Source organism: Scyliorhinus canicula, unplaced genomic scaffold, assembly GCF_902713615.1.
Source record: "Scyliorhinus canicula unplaced genomic scaffold, sScyCan1.1, whole genome shotgun sequence".
In the NCBI taxonomy this organism is placed as follows: domain Eukaryota; kingdom Metazoa; phylum Chordata; class Chondrichthyes; order Carcharhiniformes; family Scyliorhinidae; genus Scyliorhinus; species Scyliorhinus canicula.
Genome location: NW_024055446.1, coordinates 6,709 through 22,840, shown reverse-complemented (window position 1 = coordinate 22,840; position 16,132 = coordinate 6,709). Strand labels below are relative to the sequence as shown.

General features: G+C 46.4%; 1 gene segment (V, D, J or C); it reads right to left on the bottom strand.

Annotated features, from left to right (window-relative positions):
• Window positions 1–1,798: 1,798 nt before the first annotated feature.
• On the bottom strand, window positions 1,799–14,746 carry LOC119959470. The segment is given in 4 exon segments: window positions 1,799–2,102; window positions 2,721–3,029; window positions 3,234–3,533; window positions 14,605–14,746. Coding segments are annotated over 4 exon segments (936 nt in total).
• Window positions 14,747–16,132: the final 1,386 nt, after the last annotated feature.

Below are 16,132 nucleotides of genomic sequence, written 5' to 3'. Positions count from 1 at the left end.
GGGAGAAACCTCTCACTAAGCAGCTGAGGGAGACGAATCTCTGAGCGGAGACGTCTTCAGCCGAGGCAGGAGGACAGAGACGGACGGTTCCCGTGGATTGGGATCTGCAGAAAATGTACAATAAATGTCAATAAAATGGGGAATTCCGGACAATGGAACCGCGGGTTAGATGTGAGAGAAATGTGTTTTGTGTTGGATTTTAAAGGTTTCCATTTTCCACTTTGGGATCTGTCCGGTCCCAGCTCGGAGCAGAGGTGGACACAATCCTTTTCCCTGAGAATTTACGGATATTGGATTCGAAAGTTTCAGAAAATGTACAGCAGGGAAACAGGCCATTCGGCCCAACTGTTCTGTGCTGGTGTATAAACTCCACATCAAACTCCCCCTACCTCAAGAGGATTGGAAAACTGCCAATGTAACACCCTTATTCAAAAGGGAGGGAGACAAAAACAGGTAACTATAGGCCAGGGACCTCAGTAGCTGAGCATTTAGACATACAGAGTATAATCAAGCAGGGTCTGCACAGCTTCGTGAAGGGTAAATCATGCCTGACAAATTGATTGCCAATTGTTTGAGGTGATAAGGAGAAGGCGAGAGAGAGGGGGACCAGTAGATGTAATATACATGAATTTCAAAACTGTGTTTAATAAATGAATGTACTATTCCCACGCTGCAGATGACAAAAATAGAAAGGCAAGTGGTGAGGTTACAGAAAATCCAGAGGGACAGAGACAGCTTCAGTCACTGAGTTAAAACTTGGCAGATGGGACATAATGTTGGAAAATGTGAGGTTAGACACTTTGGGAGGAGGAGGAACATAACGGAATATTATTTAGATGGAGAAAGACTGCAGAAAGCTGAAGTAACGGGGGAATTGGGGGTCCTCGTGCAGAAACCACAAAAAGCAAATTCTGCAGGTAATATGGAGACAAATTGAATGTTGACATTTATTTCAAAGGGAATAGAATATAAACATGGGGTCTGGCTAAAACTATACAAGGCATTAGTTAGTCTACACCTGATACACTTTGAATAGTTTTGTTGCCCTTATCTGAGGAAGACAGATTGGTTTTGAGGGCAGTCCAGAGAAGGACACAGGTTGATCCCGAGTATGGAGGGATTTTCTTATGGGGAGAGGTAAGTATTCTGGGCTGTACTTATTGGAGTTTAGAGGAATCAAGGCGACCTACTTGAGACATGAAATATTCTCCGGGAGCTTCTTAGGATAGACGCTGTGAGATTGTTTTCCCTTGTAGGAGCGTCTAGGAGCAGAGCGCATGGTCACAAAGTGAGGGTTCGCCCATTTCAGACCGAGATGAGAAGGAATTTCCTCTCCAAGAGAGTAGTGAAGCTGTGGAATTATTTAACGCAGGGGGCTGTAGATTCTGGGTTGTTCAGTATGTTCAAGGTTGAGAGAGAAACATTTTCAATTAGTAAAAGCGTCAAGAGATATGGGGATAAGGTGGGAAAGAGGAGTTGAAGATTATCACAGCAGATCAGTCATGACCTCACTGAAGGCTGGGCCGCTGTTGATGGGCCCAATGGCCTTCATCTGCTCCTAAATCTTGTGGTCTATGGTCTCGCTCCGTCTAAACCCAATATCACTGTTTTCAATTCATTGTTCATTCTGCTACATATCAATTTCCCCCTTAAACTCTGAGGGCCCAGAGTATTTAGTTAGTGGAATTACCAATCAGAATGGACCATAAATACACTGAATGCTAAATACTGACCGCTGCACTGACACTAGAAATAGACACAATGACTCACTTATTGCTTCAGTCTCACCGCTCACCTATTTTTTGTGGATTGAAATTCTTAAAGGGTTGGCAGGTCCTGATGGCTCGCCACACAGTCAAACACAGCCCCACTCAGCCAGGCTTGTGTCGAGATGTTTAATTTGCTGACCACGCTCTCAGTATCTGCCCCAGGCTGGTCGGCAATCTCTGATTTCAGCGGCTTCTTCGCTTCACTCCAGGACACGTTGACTCCATAAGGAGCATTCGAAATGACGCAGGTTAAGGTTACAGTCGCCTCCAGCAAGACCTGTTCTATTGGTGGTGGCAGTATTGTTACTGAGGCAACAGTGCAAACGGAAGGATCTGTGAATGAAAAAAGTGGAAATCAACCCAAGTTTCATCTTCAGAATCAGGACAGCAGGATTCAGCCTTCACTCACTCAATGGGAATGAATCAACTTCGAGACTTCTAATGATCGCCATTAATCTTCTATACACGTTTGGTCAGTGTAAACTCTCATTATGAAATACAGTCAGCCCCGATGCCATTCTAACGAATCAGTATTGCAGCATTCCCAATACAAATACTCAAGTGCTGATCTCAGGAACGAAGTACTGAGGGCTTATTTATAAATAGATTGGATTGAACTTTCCAACACTTTCGTCCCGGAGCTGTTATCAGTAAAGTGTTTCAGACACCCACTGACTCTCAAATATAAGCAGCGGTCTCAGGATAAAGCTGATATCAAGGCCACCTCACTCACTAAATGACTTCAAATTAGAGCAAACATGTATTTCTATACTGATCAAATCCTGAATGGTGAGCAATCCTAATGCAGCTTTTCCGTCAGAATGAAACACAAACTACATGGCAGTAAATTAGAAGTTATTCTGTGCTTTGTACTAACTTCAGTAAATTCCTGATTTGGATTAACATCAGAATGCAGGATGATTTATTCTTTCCTCTGTTTGTGTCTCTTACCAGACGCGGTGATGTTGTAACTTTGGGTGACCTCTTGATGAGTGACCTGGCAGGTATAGACCGCTCTGCTGAACCATTCCCCAGCGGAGAGTGTCAGCCGACTGCTCGCTGAGAAGTTCCCGTTCACTTCACAGGCGGGAGAGGTGACAATTCCTGAACCCATGGGTTGTCCATTCTTCAGCCACTTCACCGTGATTGAATTTGGCTGGAAATCGTTAATTGAACAGACGATGGTTGCAAATTTCTGTCTTGTGATTTCTTCACTGGAACTCACGGTGAGGAGAACATTTGGAGCATAAATTCTGGGACCTTCAAGAAACACAATTAGATATTTCTTGCAGAAGAAATTGATGAAAAAATGAGTTCATATGCTTTAAAACATGTTTGTGGTCAATAGACACAAAGCTTGATTTTCCAGGGATCAGAAATGCAGAGTATTAAAATTAGTTATATCCAAGACCCTATACAAGATAATCATAGGTTTCTGATTCTCACAGATTCCACAACACTTACATGTCATTCCAATGCTCTTGGCTGAGCCGCTGTGTCGAACCTCACAGCTGATTTTGCTGCATTCCCCCTCTGACTCGGTGATGGTTAACTGGCTGCTCAGGGTGTAGGTTCCCTTCTTGTTTCTCACTGACGGGTATTTCTTAACTCCAGTGGCGATCAGCTGCCCATCTTTCTTCCAGGTAAGGCTGGTGATTTCTGGGGAGTAGTCCATCGCCAAACAGCCGAAGGTCACGGAGCCGTCGGTGTTGTGTTGCTGGCAGGAGGAGACCAGGCTGTAGAGAGTGGGCGGAGACGGTGTCGCTGGGAGAGAATGGCCCATTCAACAGTTAGACTCTGGGATTGTATTTATTCAGTAACCAAACATTTCAAAATTTGACGAGAACTATGTGTTTATTCCAACATTTTCCTAACAAATGTACATCTACATTTCAGCTTCTATTAGTTCTATCATTTGAGAACCAACACCGTTTGCCCCTCATTAGAAACTCACATCTTTCTCCGTCTCTATCACATAAAACAACATTTGATGTAATCTGAATGATGTAATTTGCATTGGATTGAAAGCGAAAGCGAAGAGCGGATGATTTTCCCCATTATGTCAGCCATCATGTAAACAAAATGTAATGTCCCATAGACCCGGAGTCTGCTCTCTCCTTTTGAGAGCTGACTGGTGGTGATTTAACCTGAGGGTCACCACACCTCAGGCCAGGGCAAAGGTTGAGAATGGGGGTCTTTATCAATAACCTCAGCCGGTGCAGCAATTGAACCCGCGCTGCTGGGATTGATCTTCATCACGAACCAGCCCCCAGCTGACTGAGCCGTGTACGTCACAATCCAGCTCACTGAGCTGTGTACCACAATCCAGCAAACTGAGCTGTGTACGTCACAATCCAGCAAACTGAGCTGTGTATGTCACAATCCAGCTAACTGAGCTGTGTACGTCACAATCCAGCTAACTGAGCTGTGTACGTCAAGTCCAGCTAATGAGCTGTGTACGTCACAGTCTGCTGAGTGTGTACGTCACAATCCAGCTGACTGAGTTGTACGTCACAATCCAGCTGACTGAGCTGTGTACGTCACAATCCAGCTGACTGAGCTGTACGTCACAATCCAGTACTGCGCTGTGTACGTCACAATCCAGCTAACTGAGCTGTGTACGTCACAATCCAGCTAACTGAGCTGTGTACGTCACAATCCAGCTAACTGAATGCACATTTATATAATTACAATAAAACTCTACATTTGAGTAATTGCAACATTCTAATTTTAGGATCCTGCACATTAACAGCAGGAGTCGGCCATTCGGTCTGTCGAGTCTCCTCCCCATTCAGTAAGCTCCTGCCTGTGTTGATTGTGCAGTTTCACATTCCGCCTGTCACTGACACCGGGTTGTCTGCAATCCCCCGCACCCCGCCCCGCGCTCCCTGTGCGTTCCCCTCTCTCTGCCGTTCCCGCTGGATTTCTGTACCTTTCTCCTGGTCCCTTCACTTTCTTTAGCTCTCTGCTCTTTTTCACGGCTCTCTGCGCTTTCCTCCGCATCTCTGCACTTTCTCTCGACTCGGCATTGTCATCCTGCTCTTTGTGTTTTGCCCATGTGTGCTGCACTTTTCCAGTTCTTTATGCTTTTCCCGGTTCCTGGCACTTTGTGCGGGCTTTCTGATCTTTTCACCAGCACGGTTCGCTTTACCCCGATTCTTATCGCTTATGACCCACTCCATGGATTTTCCTCCGGCTCTCTGCTACTCCACCGGCTCTCTGCACCTTCCCCAGCTCTCTGCCCTTTCCCCCGGCTCTCTGCCCTTCCCCGGCTCTCTGCTCCTCCCCCGGCTCTCTGCGCCTTCCCCCGGCTCTCTGCACTTTCCTCCGGCTCCGGGAATCCCGAGTCATGCAGCCACATTCGGGCGCCTCGTCATCAGTTTCGCTCCAGTTCTCCATTCCTCCCCCGTTGCAGACGCTCCCGTGCCCATTTCCTGAGCATCAGTGAGAGAGGATGTGTGAGTAGGTGAGGAGGGTAGGAGAATGAGTGTGGGTGAGTGAGGGTAGGAGAGTGAGTGGGTGAGTGAGTGAGTGAGGAGAGTGAGTGCGGGTGAGTGAGTAACTGAGTGAGGGTAGGAGAGTGAGTGAGTAACTGAGTGAGGGTGGGAGAGTTAGTGCGCGTGAGTGAGTAACTGAATGAAGATAGGAGAGTGAGTGCGGGTGAGTGAGTAACTGAGTGAGGGTTGGAGTGAGTGTGGGTGAGTGAGTAACTGAGTGAGGGTAGTAGAGTGAATGTGGGTGAGTGGGTAACTGAGTGAATGTAGGAGTTTGAGTGTGGGTGAGTGGGTAACTGAGTGAGGGTAGGAGAGTGAGTGCGGGTGAGTGAGTAACTGAGTGAGGGTAGGAGAGTGAGTGCGGGGGAATGTTTAACTGAGTGAGGGTAGTAGAGTGAGTGTGGGTGAGTGAGTAACTGAGTGAGGGTAGTAGAGTGAGTGTGGGTGAGTGAGTAACTGAGTGAGGGTAGGAGAGTGAGTGAGGGAGTGAGTAACTGAGTGAGGGTAGGAGAGTGAGTGCAGGTGAGTGAGTAACTGAGTGAGGGTAGGAGAGTGAGTGTGGGTGAGTGAGTAACTGAGTGAGTGTAGGAGAGTGAGTGTGGGCGAGTCGGTAACTGAGTGAGGGTAGGAGAGTGAGTGTGGGTGAGTGAGTAAGAGTGAGGGTAGGAAGTGAGTGTGGGTGAGTGAGTAACTGAATGAAGGTAGGAGAGTGAGTGTGGGTGAGTGAGTAACTGAGTGGGGTAGAGAATAAGTATGGGTGAGTGAGTAACTGAGTAACGGTTGGAGTGTTGATGAGTGGGAGAGAATGGGTGGTTGATGGAGTGAGGGTAAATGGGTGAGGGTATGTCACTGAGGGTGGATGGGTCTGGATGGGTGAGGGGCAGTGAGTGAGAGGTGGAGAATAAGTGAGGCTGGCTGAGTGAGGCTGGGAGGGTGAGTTTGTGAGTGAAGGTGTGCAGTGAACATGAGAGTGAAGGTGACTGAGTGAGGGAGGGTGAGGGAGGGTGAGGGGAGGTGAATGAATGAGAGTGCATTAGTGAGGGTGAATGACTGAGGGTGAATGAGTGAGGGTGAGTGAGTGAGGGTGATTGAGTGAGGGTGATTGAGTGAGGGTGATTGAGTGAGGGTGATTGAGTGAGGGTGATTGAATGAGGGTGATTGAGCGAGGGTGATTGAGTGAGGGTGAAGGAGTGAGGCTGAATGAGAGAGGGTGATTCAGTGAGGGTGATGAGTGAGGGTGAGTGAGCCAGGAGTGTACGTGACAGTTAGCGGGTGAGTGAGGGTGAGTGAGTGAGAGTGAGTGCATGAGTGAGTGAATGTTAGAGAATGAGGGTAATTGAATGAGGTTGGGTGAGTGAGTTAATGAGAGTGAGTGTGAGGGTGAGTGAGTGTGAGTAAGTGAGGGTGAGTGAGTGAAGGTAAGTGAATGAGAGTGGGTGGTGTGAGGTTGAGTGAGAGTGGGTGAAAGAGGGTGGGTGCATGAGTGTGTGTAAGTGAGGGTGGCTGAGTGAGTGTGTGTGAGGGAACATGAGTGAGGGTGTGTGAATGAGGATGGGCGAGATTGTGAGTGAAGGCGCATGGGAAATGGTGGGTGAGAGACGCTTTGTGAGTGAGGCTGTGTGAGTGAGGCTGTGTGAGTGAGGCTGTGTGAGTGAGGGTGTGTGAGTGAGGGTGTGTGAGTGAGGTGTGTGAGTGAGGCTGTGTGAGTGAGGGTGTGTGAGTGAGGCTGTGTGAGTGAGGCTGTGTGAGTGAGGCTGTGTGAGTGAGGGTGTGCGAGTGAGGTTGTGAGACTGAGGCTGTGTGAGTGAGGCTGTGTGAGTGAGGCTGTGTGAGTGAGGATATGTGAGTGAGGCTGTGTGAGTGAGGTGTGTGAGTGAGGCTGTGTGAGTGAGGGTGTGTGAGTGAGGTTGTGAGAGTGAGGGTGTGTGAGTGAGGGTGTGTGAGTGAGTGTGTGTGAGTGAGGCTGTGTGAGTGAGGCTGTGTGAGTGAGGCTGTGTGAGTGAGGCTGTGTGAGTGAGGCTGTGTGAATGAGGCTGTGAGAGTGAGGGTGTGTGAGTGGGCTGTGAGTGGGTGTGTGTGAGTGAGGGTGTGTGAGTGAGGCTGTGTGAGTGAGGGGTGTGAGTGAGGCTGTGTCTGTGAGTGAGTGTGTGAGTGAGAGTGTGTGTGAGGCTGTGGAGTGAGGCTGTGTGAGTGAGGCTGTGTGAGTGAGGCTGTGCGCGTGAGGCTGTGTGAGTGAGGCTGTGTGAGTGAGGCTGTGTGAGTGAGGTGTGTGATGAGGCTGTGTGAGTGAAGGTGTGTGAGTGAGGGTGGTGATGAGGCGTGTGAGTGAGGCTGTGTGATGAGGAGTGGGTGAGTGGGCTGTGTGAGTGAGGCTGTGAGTGAGGCTGTGAGTGAGGCTGTGTCTGTGAGTGAGGCTGTGTGAGTCAGGCTGTGTGAGTCAGGCTGTGTGAGTCAGGGTGTGTGAGTGAGGGTGTAGAGTGAGGCTGTGGATGAGACTGTGAGTGAGGCTGTGTGTGAGGCTGTGTGAGTGAGTGAGGCTGTGTGAGTGAGGCTGTGTGAGTGAGGCTGTGTGAGTGAGGCTGTGTGAGTGAGGCTGTGTGAGTGAGGCTGTGTGCGTGAGGCTGTGTGAGTGAGGCTGTGTGAGTGAGGCTGTGTCTGTGAGTGAGGCTGTGAGTGAGGCTGTGTGAGTGAGGCTGTATGAGTGAGGGTGTGTGAGTGAGGGTGTGAGTGAGGCTGTGTGAGTGAGGGTGTGTGAGTGAGGCTGTGTGAGTGAGGCTGTGTGAGTGAGGGTGTGTGAGTGAAGCTGTGTGAGTGAGGGTGTGAGTGAGGCTGTGTGAGTGAGGGTGTGTGAGTGAGGGTGTGTGGTCAGGCTGTGTGAGTGAGGGTAGTGAGTGAGTGTGTGGTGAGTGGGGTGTGTGAGTGAGGCTGTGTGAGTGAGGCTGTGTGAATGAGGGTAGTGAGTGAGGGTGAGTGAGTGTGTGTGAGTGAGGCTGAGTGAGGGTGTGTGAGTGAGGCTGTGTGAGTGAGGCTGTGTGCGTGAGGCTGTGTGAGTGAGGCTGTGTGAGTGAGGGTGGTGAATGCGAGATGATGGGTGAGTGATGGTGGGTGTGATGTTGAGTGAGTGGAGCTGAATTAGGGTAGTTTACTGAGGGTGGCTGAGTGAGTGAGAGAGTGAGTGAGGTGAGTGATTGAGGGTGTCAGTGAGGTTGAGTGAATGAGAGTTGGGAGTGGAGTGGGTGAGTCAGTGTGTTAGTGAATGTGGGTGACTGAGTGAGGGTAAGTTACTGAATTAAGGTAATCGAGGGTGGGTGGGTGAGTGAGTGAGGTGAGTAAGTGAGGGGCAGTGTGTGGGCGAGTGAGCATGGGTGAGTGAGGTGAATGAGTGAGTGTGTGAGGCTGTCTGACTGAGGGTGAGTAAGTGAGGGTTGTGGGTGAATGAGGGGTAGTAAGTGAGGGCAGTGTGACTGCGGGCAAGTGAGCATGGGTGGGTGAAGGTAAGTGAATGAGGGTGAGTGTGTGAAGGTGGTGACTGAGCGTGAGTAAGTGAGGGTGGATGAGGTAAGTGACTGGTGTGTGAAGGTGTGTGACTGAGCGTGAGTAAGTGAGGGTGGGTGGATGAGGGTAAGTGACTGGTGAGTGTGTGAAGGTGTGTGATGAGCGTGAGTAAGTGAGGGTGGGTGGGTAGTGAGTGAGGTGATGAGTGAGGAAGGTGGTGAGTGAATGAGGGTGAGTGATGATGTGGTGATTGATTGAGCTGAGAGTCTGAATGAGGATGAATGAGGTGGGTGTGTTAAGCTGAGTGAGGTGCGTGGGTGGGTTACTGAATGAAGGTGAATGAGGTCGGTAGGTGAATGAATGAGGGTGGGTGAGCAAGGAAGAGTGAGTGAGGGAGGATGAATGGGTGATGATGGTTGTGTGAAGGTGTGTGACTGAGGGTGAATGAGTAAGGGTGACTGAGTGAGGTTCCATGACTGAGGATTAGTGAGGATGGTGAGGGTGGTGTGTGATGCTGAGTGAGTGAGGGTGGGTGGTGAACCAGTGTGTACTAAGGTGGACTGAGGGTGTGTGAATGAGTGCGGGTGAATGAGAGTGAGCAATTTATGTTGGGCTAGCAAGTGTGAGTCAATGAGTGTGAGAGAGTGATGGTGAGTGAGGGTGTTATAGTGAGTGAGGCTGTTTGAGTGAGTGAGGTTGTGAGAGGGAGGGGAGTGAGTGAGTGAGGGTGTGTGAGTGAGGGGGTGTGAGTGAGGCTGTGTGAGTGAGGTTGTGTCTGTGAGTGAGGCTGTGTGAGTGAGGCTGTGTGAGGAGATTGCGTCTGTGAGTGAGGCTGTGTGTGAGGGCTGTGTGAGTGAGGCTGTGTGAGTGAGCGTATGTGAGTGGGTGTGTGAGTGAGGCTGTGTGAGTGAGTGTGGTGAGGGTGTGTGAGTGAGGCTGTGGTGAGGCTGTGTGAGTGAGGCTGTGTGAGTGAGGCTGTGTGAGTGAGGCTGTGTGAGTGAGTGTGTGAGTGAGGCTGTGTGAGTGAGGCTGTGTGAGTGAGGCTGTGTGGGTGAGGTGTGTGGTGAGGGTGTGTGGGTGAGGGTGTGTGAGTGAGGCTGTGTGTGAGGCTGTGTAGTGAGTGATGGTGTGAGTGAGGCTGTGTGAGTGAGGGTGTGTGTGAGGCTGTGTGAGTGAGGCTCTGTGAGTGAGGGTGTGTGAGTGAGGCTGTGTGAGTGAGGCTGTGAGTGAGGCTGTGTGAGTGAGGCTGTGTGAGTGAGGGTGTGTGAGTGAGGCGTGTAGTGAGCTGTGTGAGTGAGGCTGTGTGGTGAGGGTGTGTGAGTGAGGTTGTGAGTGAGGGTGTGTGAGTGAGGCTGTGTGAGTGGGCTCTGTGAGTGAGGCTGTGTGAGTGAGGCTGTGTGAGTGAGGGTGTGTGAGTGAGGCTGTGTGAGTGAGGCTGTGTGAGTGAGGGTGTGTGAGTGAGGGTGTGAGTGAGGCTGTGTGAGTGAGGCTGTATGAAGGTGTGTGAGTGAGGGTAGTGAGTGAGTGTGTCTGAGTGAGGCTGTGTGACTGACGCTGTGTGAGTGAGGCTGTGTGAGTGAGTGATGGTGTGTGAGTGACTGTGTGAGTGAGGGTGTGTGAGGCTGTGTGAGTGAGGCTGTGTGAGTGAGGGTAGTGTGAGTGAGGGTGTGTGAGTGAGGCTGTGTGAGTGGGCTGTGTGAGTGGGCAGTGTGAGTGAGGCTGTGTGAGTGAGGGTGTGTGAGTGAGGTTGTGTGAGTGAGGCTGTGTGAGTGAGGGTGTGTGAGTGAGGCTGTATGAGTGAGGCTATGTGAGTGAGGGTGGGTGAGTGAGGCTGTGAGTGAGGCTGTATGAGTGAGGCTGTGTGAGTGAGGCTGTGTGAGTGAGGTTGTGAGTGAGGCTGTGTGAGTGAGATGTGAGTGAGGCTGTGTGAGTGAGCGTATGTGAGTGAGGGTGTGAGTGAGGCTGTGTGAGTCAGGTTGTGTGAGTGAGGCTGTGTGAGTGAGGGTATGTGAGTGAGGTGTGTGAGTGAGGCTGTGTGAGTGAGACTGTGAGAGTGAGGCTGTTGAGTGAGGCTGTGTGAGTGAGGCTGTGTGAGTGAGGCTGTGTGACTGAGGCTGTGTGAGTGAGCCATTAAATAGATCAAGGACTGCCACAGCACGGAATGTAACCCAATAAATCGCTCTCTACATTGCCGAATCGAAAATTCCCAAGACCAATATATCACTGCTTAAAAATCAACCAAATCTCCTTCTCCAGCCTGTCTGGTGCTGCTGAATTCTTTCTGACTGTCATTATCTGGGTTTGGAATCCCCTTTCTGAGTCGCCTAGTCAAACATCAAGTACAATTTCCACATTTCACACATACACAAGTTTTATTGAAGGGCTTGATCAAATTGCACTCCCTGAAATATTGGAAAATGAAGCAGAAGATTTACAACCAGTCAGGAAGATTCCTGGTCCCAGCACAGTGACCGCGCGCACAGAAACTGAACAGACACACATGGCAACAATCGAGTTCCAGCAGATAGATCTGTTCAATCTGTCAGTTTCATGAAACTGTTTGATTTTAATTTATCAATGGCCAACTTCCGACAACAATAATTTAGTGACTAATTTGAAATTAAACTGACATTAATTTCAAAACTGCGTTTGGTTTTTAACAATTTCTCTCTGTCTATCTCAAAACTCGATAATTGGGCAAAAAGTAGTTTTGCTGAAAATGAGCAGATTAAATATTACAGATTCAGGGTAGATTATTGACAGAACAGAGACTCAGTGACAGGGCAATAATTAAACAAACCAGGAAATATTCACATTACCCACTGATATGATCTAAAAACACAATTAAATGTAATCAGAAAAAGAATCAGGGCAAAAGAATGTAATCAGAAAAAGAATTTAGCTGCACACAGCAGTATAAAGAAATGTATGGTTTCCTCAATTAATTTCAGATATTATTAAAATTATCTAAGACATTTGAGATATTGCACGCCAGGATACAACTCAATTGTAGGAGATCATTTATATTGAATTAATTCTCACTGATATTGTATTGTAAGTTATTGTTAATTGTCAGCTAAATATTTATTCGATTATCTGTACTATAATAATGAATATAATAAAAATAGCATTCAATAATCCCCAATTTGTTTTTACCCAGAGCTTTGTGAAATAATTGGGATTTAATTAAAACAACCTGACAATCAAACAATGTTGAACAGTAAACTCCAACTTACTCGATGGAATCATCTTAACATTTAATTGACTAAATTCACATTTTTTTAAACTCAAATTGCTCTATTCGAACTACAAATGTGTAAAATCTGCACCTTTCTGAACACATTGATAAATCATAAACTCCATCTATTCTCAGAAAGTAATGAATATAACGAGAACAGCTGAGTTTGTTCAAATCATTTGCAAAACTCACCCATTATGAGCAAGTGGAGAATTTGTTGTTGAATTTAGCATTTAATAACTTTTAAGCCTAAAGCTAAGATATAATCATTCCTTCTTTCCTATCATCTGTTCTTCCTATAATTCTATCGTGTGTAGAGCACAGCCGTGGGAGACAGGATGTCATTATAAAATGCAAAGGTACTGTTAACCTTTTGTAAATAAATACATCGGTTTGACATTCAAGCTTTTACTTTTCAATCTCTTGCCATATGCAATCTGAACTTTCCTATAATACAAATAATATCATGGGAACAATTCATTGATTTGCAGCGACTTCCACATCTCAGAAACCTGTTTAAGATTAGATTGGTGATAATTCCCTCGCTATCCAACTACGCATTACAGTGGAGGTACAATATGGTTGCAGCGGCACTGAAATAATAGAATAACTGGAACTACAAAGTATTTCCAGCCGAGAAACCTGTCCGGTCATGTCAACCTCGTGCAGAACACAGCAGGATTGTGAAAGGTGATTGATGCTGAATTATATTAATCTAAAATAACCCTTGGTTAATATAGAGTTGTATCACCGCATTGCAATTGTATGAATTATATACATGTTACTGTGTTCTGCATGGGCGTTTCAGTCACTATTTCGTTTAATCTGGAAGCATCAGTTAAAATTACAAAATGCATCAATATATCTTTATTAGATTATTTTCTTAAGCCTGGCTGTTTTTTTTTCCCGACAATCGCCCTTCAAGCATTTTCAAACGCCTAGACTGTTTGCATTCAACCAGAAAACGTGCAACCGCTCAGTGTCACGGAGTTTAAACAATGCAGAAACAATGCAGAAACGCTGAACCGTTTGACAGATCTGAATCATTTAAAGTCACCCAGATACACAATCTCCTCAGCAGAACAAAACACTAAATTACATCAATGAAGGACTGAAACCCGTTTATGGAGAAGCAGCTCAATTCTACACCGAAGTGGATCAAACTTAATATTGCAAGAAAATATCAATATCCAGCAAAGCAGCTCGTAACCAAATGTATAAATTATTAAACTAAACAGAAATGTGGAATAACAACAATAGCATTGCGAGGTGCTCGAATATTAACAACAAATAAATATTGAAACTCAACCATTTTTTTCATACTGAGTCATTTTTCAAACACATTTAAATGCTTTTAATGTTTGCAGTTGATGGTAAAAGCTGCAACCATCAGATGCCACGGAGATTAAACTTTGCACAAACGGCAAACTGTGATTGCAGCAACAATCTGTGCTCGGAAAGGATTTGTCGGAAAACGTAAAAGTTTAATCTGCAATTTTCACTGTTTTTCAAGATGCACTAACAGCCTCCCTGTCCTCTGCGACAAGCAGTTTCAAACACGTATACCCTTTGCATTCAATCACAAACCGAGTAACCGCTCAGTGTCACCGAGTTGAAACAATACAGACACACCAAACCGTTTCACAAACTTTCCTACACAAAGTCACCCAAAAACATTCCTCAGCAGGAAAACACCAAACCACATCACTGAAGGAGTGAAACATCACGGAGAAGCAGCTCAATTCTACAAACACTTCCAAAAGAATCAAATGTAACATTGCAAGAACATTTCAATTTAGAATGCACCAAACCCCCATTTCATCAAATGAACGAACAGGTAAACTAAACAGAAAACCTGAATAATACCATCAGCACTTTCAGTAAGCAGAACATGTTCAATAAGATAATACAGAAACTTAGCACATTTTGTCAATGTTGGGATCGATCTCATACACTTGTGCAGAACATAGAACATAGAACATAGAACAGTACAGCACAGAACAGGCCCTTCGGCCCTCGATGTTGTGCCGAGCAATGATCACCTTACTTAAACCCACGTAACCCGTATACCCGTAACCCAACAATCCCCCCATTAACCTTACACTATGGGCAATTTAGCATGGCCAATCCACCTAACCCGCACATCTTTGGACTGTGGGAGGAAACCGGAGCACCCGGAGGAAACCCACGCACACACGGGGAGGACGTGCAGACTCCACACAGACAGTGACCCAGCCGGGAATCGAACCTGGGACCCTGGAGCTGTGAAGCATTGACGGTACAAATTGTAGATATTAGATAGAACCGATATTAAACATCGTAAAAACACACGTTTTGTATTTAAAGTAACCCGGCCACACAGTATCCTCAGCAAATAAACACCAAATCACAGCAAACAGGGACTGAATCCCTCAGCAGCATCTTTCTGTCAAGAAACCGCGGGATTCTATATCCCCCTTTCAGCAGAATCAAATGAAACATTGCAACAACATCGCAAAACATGATCCACCAAAACACATTTCAGTGAACGAATGGATTTTGAAAATGCAGAAAAATATAAAACAAATTCTCAAGTAAAACAGTTGGTAAATGACGGAATGGTTCTTACCTGCAGTCACCGTCACCATGGTGCCTTGTCCCCAGTAGCCCATGATGTCACAGTGTCACATTCCCTGGGCAGCTCCATACAATAACCGCACCTGCACAAAATAGACAGAAATCCACCATTATTTTAAATATTCACAAACCAACGGCAAAGAAAATTCACGATTAATTTTCAGGAAATTATGTTAATATTTGTGGATACCGTTCTCTCTTCATAAATGACCGAATGGTTTATATTTCACAGATATGGAAATGTTACTGAAATCACCAACTGTGACTAACTAACGACCACTAAATTTCTATTTTCATTCTTATTATTTTGTCAGTGCTGGAAATAAATAATGCTTCACTGTGAATAAAGTTGGATTGTAAACGCGAGCACTGAGCCAGCCTCAGTGAATTAGTGCTGACGGGCTTTTTGCATTGACAGTAACTGCTGTGCCAGGTATCACAGTGAGACACAGCGTGTCAAATACTGCGGCAGACTGTTAACTGTAAAATACAGAGATTTAATTTCACTGCTCACACAAAAAACTAACTGTCTCTTCCAAGAGCGAATGGGTGAGTTATTTCAGCTTGTCCGGGTCATTACATTTATAAAGAGGATCAGAACACTTTAAAACCCTCTGTGCAGATTTAGCGAGTCGGTGAACAGTGATAAAGTGGAAGATTTTTATACCTTTGTGCAAACTAATATTAGTTACAAACGTTGTTTTATTTAAAATTCATTTACATTGACGATCCTGCTGTGACGCTGATCACCAATTTGAACAAGCTCTATCACTGAGGTTTTTGTATGAGGATGTCGCTGTGCACAGCACTGTGACCCACTGTAGTCACAGTGACAGACACCCGCACAAAAACTGCACTCACTCTCTGTTCAGTCCTGCCGCTCAATATTCACTTCAAATACACGTTTACTTCTGATCTAATTTACTATTTATACAGCAGTTTATCAAATCCAATGTACATAGATTTTCCCAAGTATCAGGAATAATAAAACGATGATTATATTCAAGTCTGTATTTGCTGAAACTGTGAACAGTAAATATAACAGACAAAAGCTCATCCTATTAGATCGATTGGTTTGTTCGGCTTTACTGTTTAATTTTCTCTGTGTGAGTTATGTAAGAAGCAGCGTGTGCAATGACTCTGATCACTGACATTAATATTAGATTTGGATCAAGTGCTGACCTTCAGGTAACGATGGACGTTGTTGAATTCCCTCCCGAGCTGTTCTTGTGCGGGTCCAGCCCTGGTTCCTCTCGCTGTGGGTCTCTTGCACAGTAATAGATGGCGGTGTCTTCGATCTTCAGGCTCCTCATGGCCAAAGAGAAGATGTTGTTTGAAGTGTCTTTGGACGCAGTGAATCGATCTTTAATGGCTGGGGCGTAGCTGTTGTCTGATGAACTATAGTAGTAAACCAGCCACTCCAGCCCCTGTCCGGGAACCTGTCGGACCCAGTGCATGTTAGTGCTGCCAAGATTGAAGCCGCTGGTTTTACAGGTCAGTGTCAGGGAGCCTCCGGGACG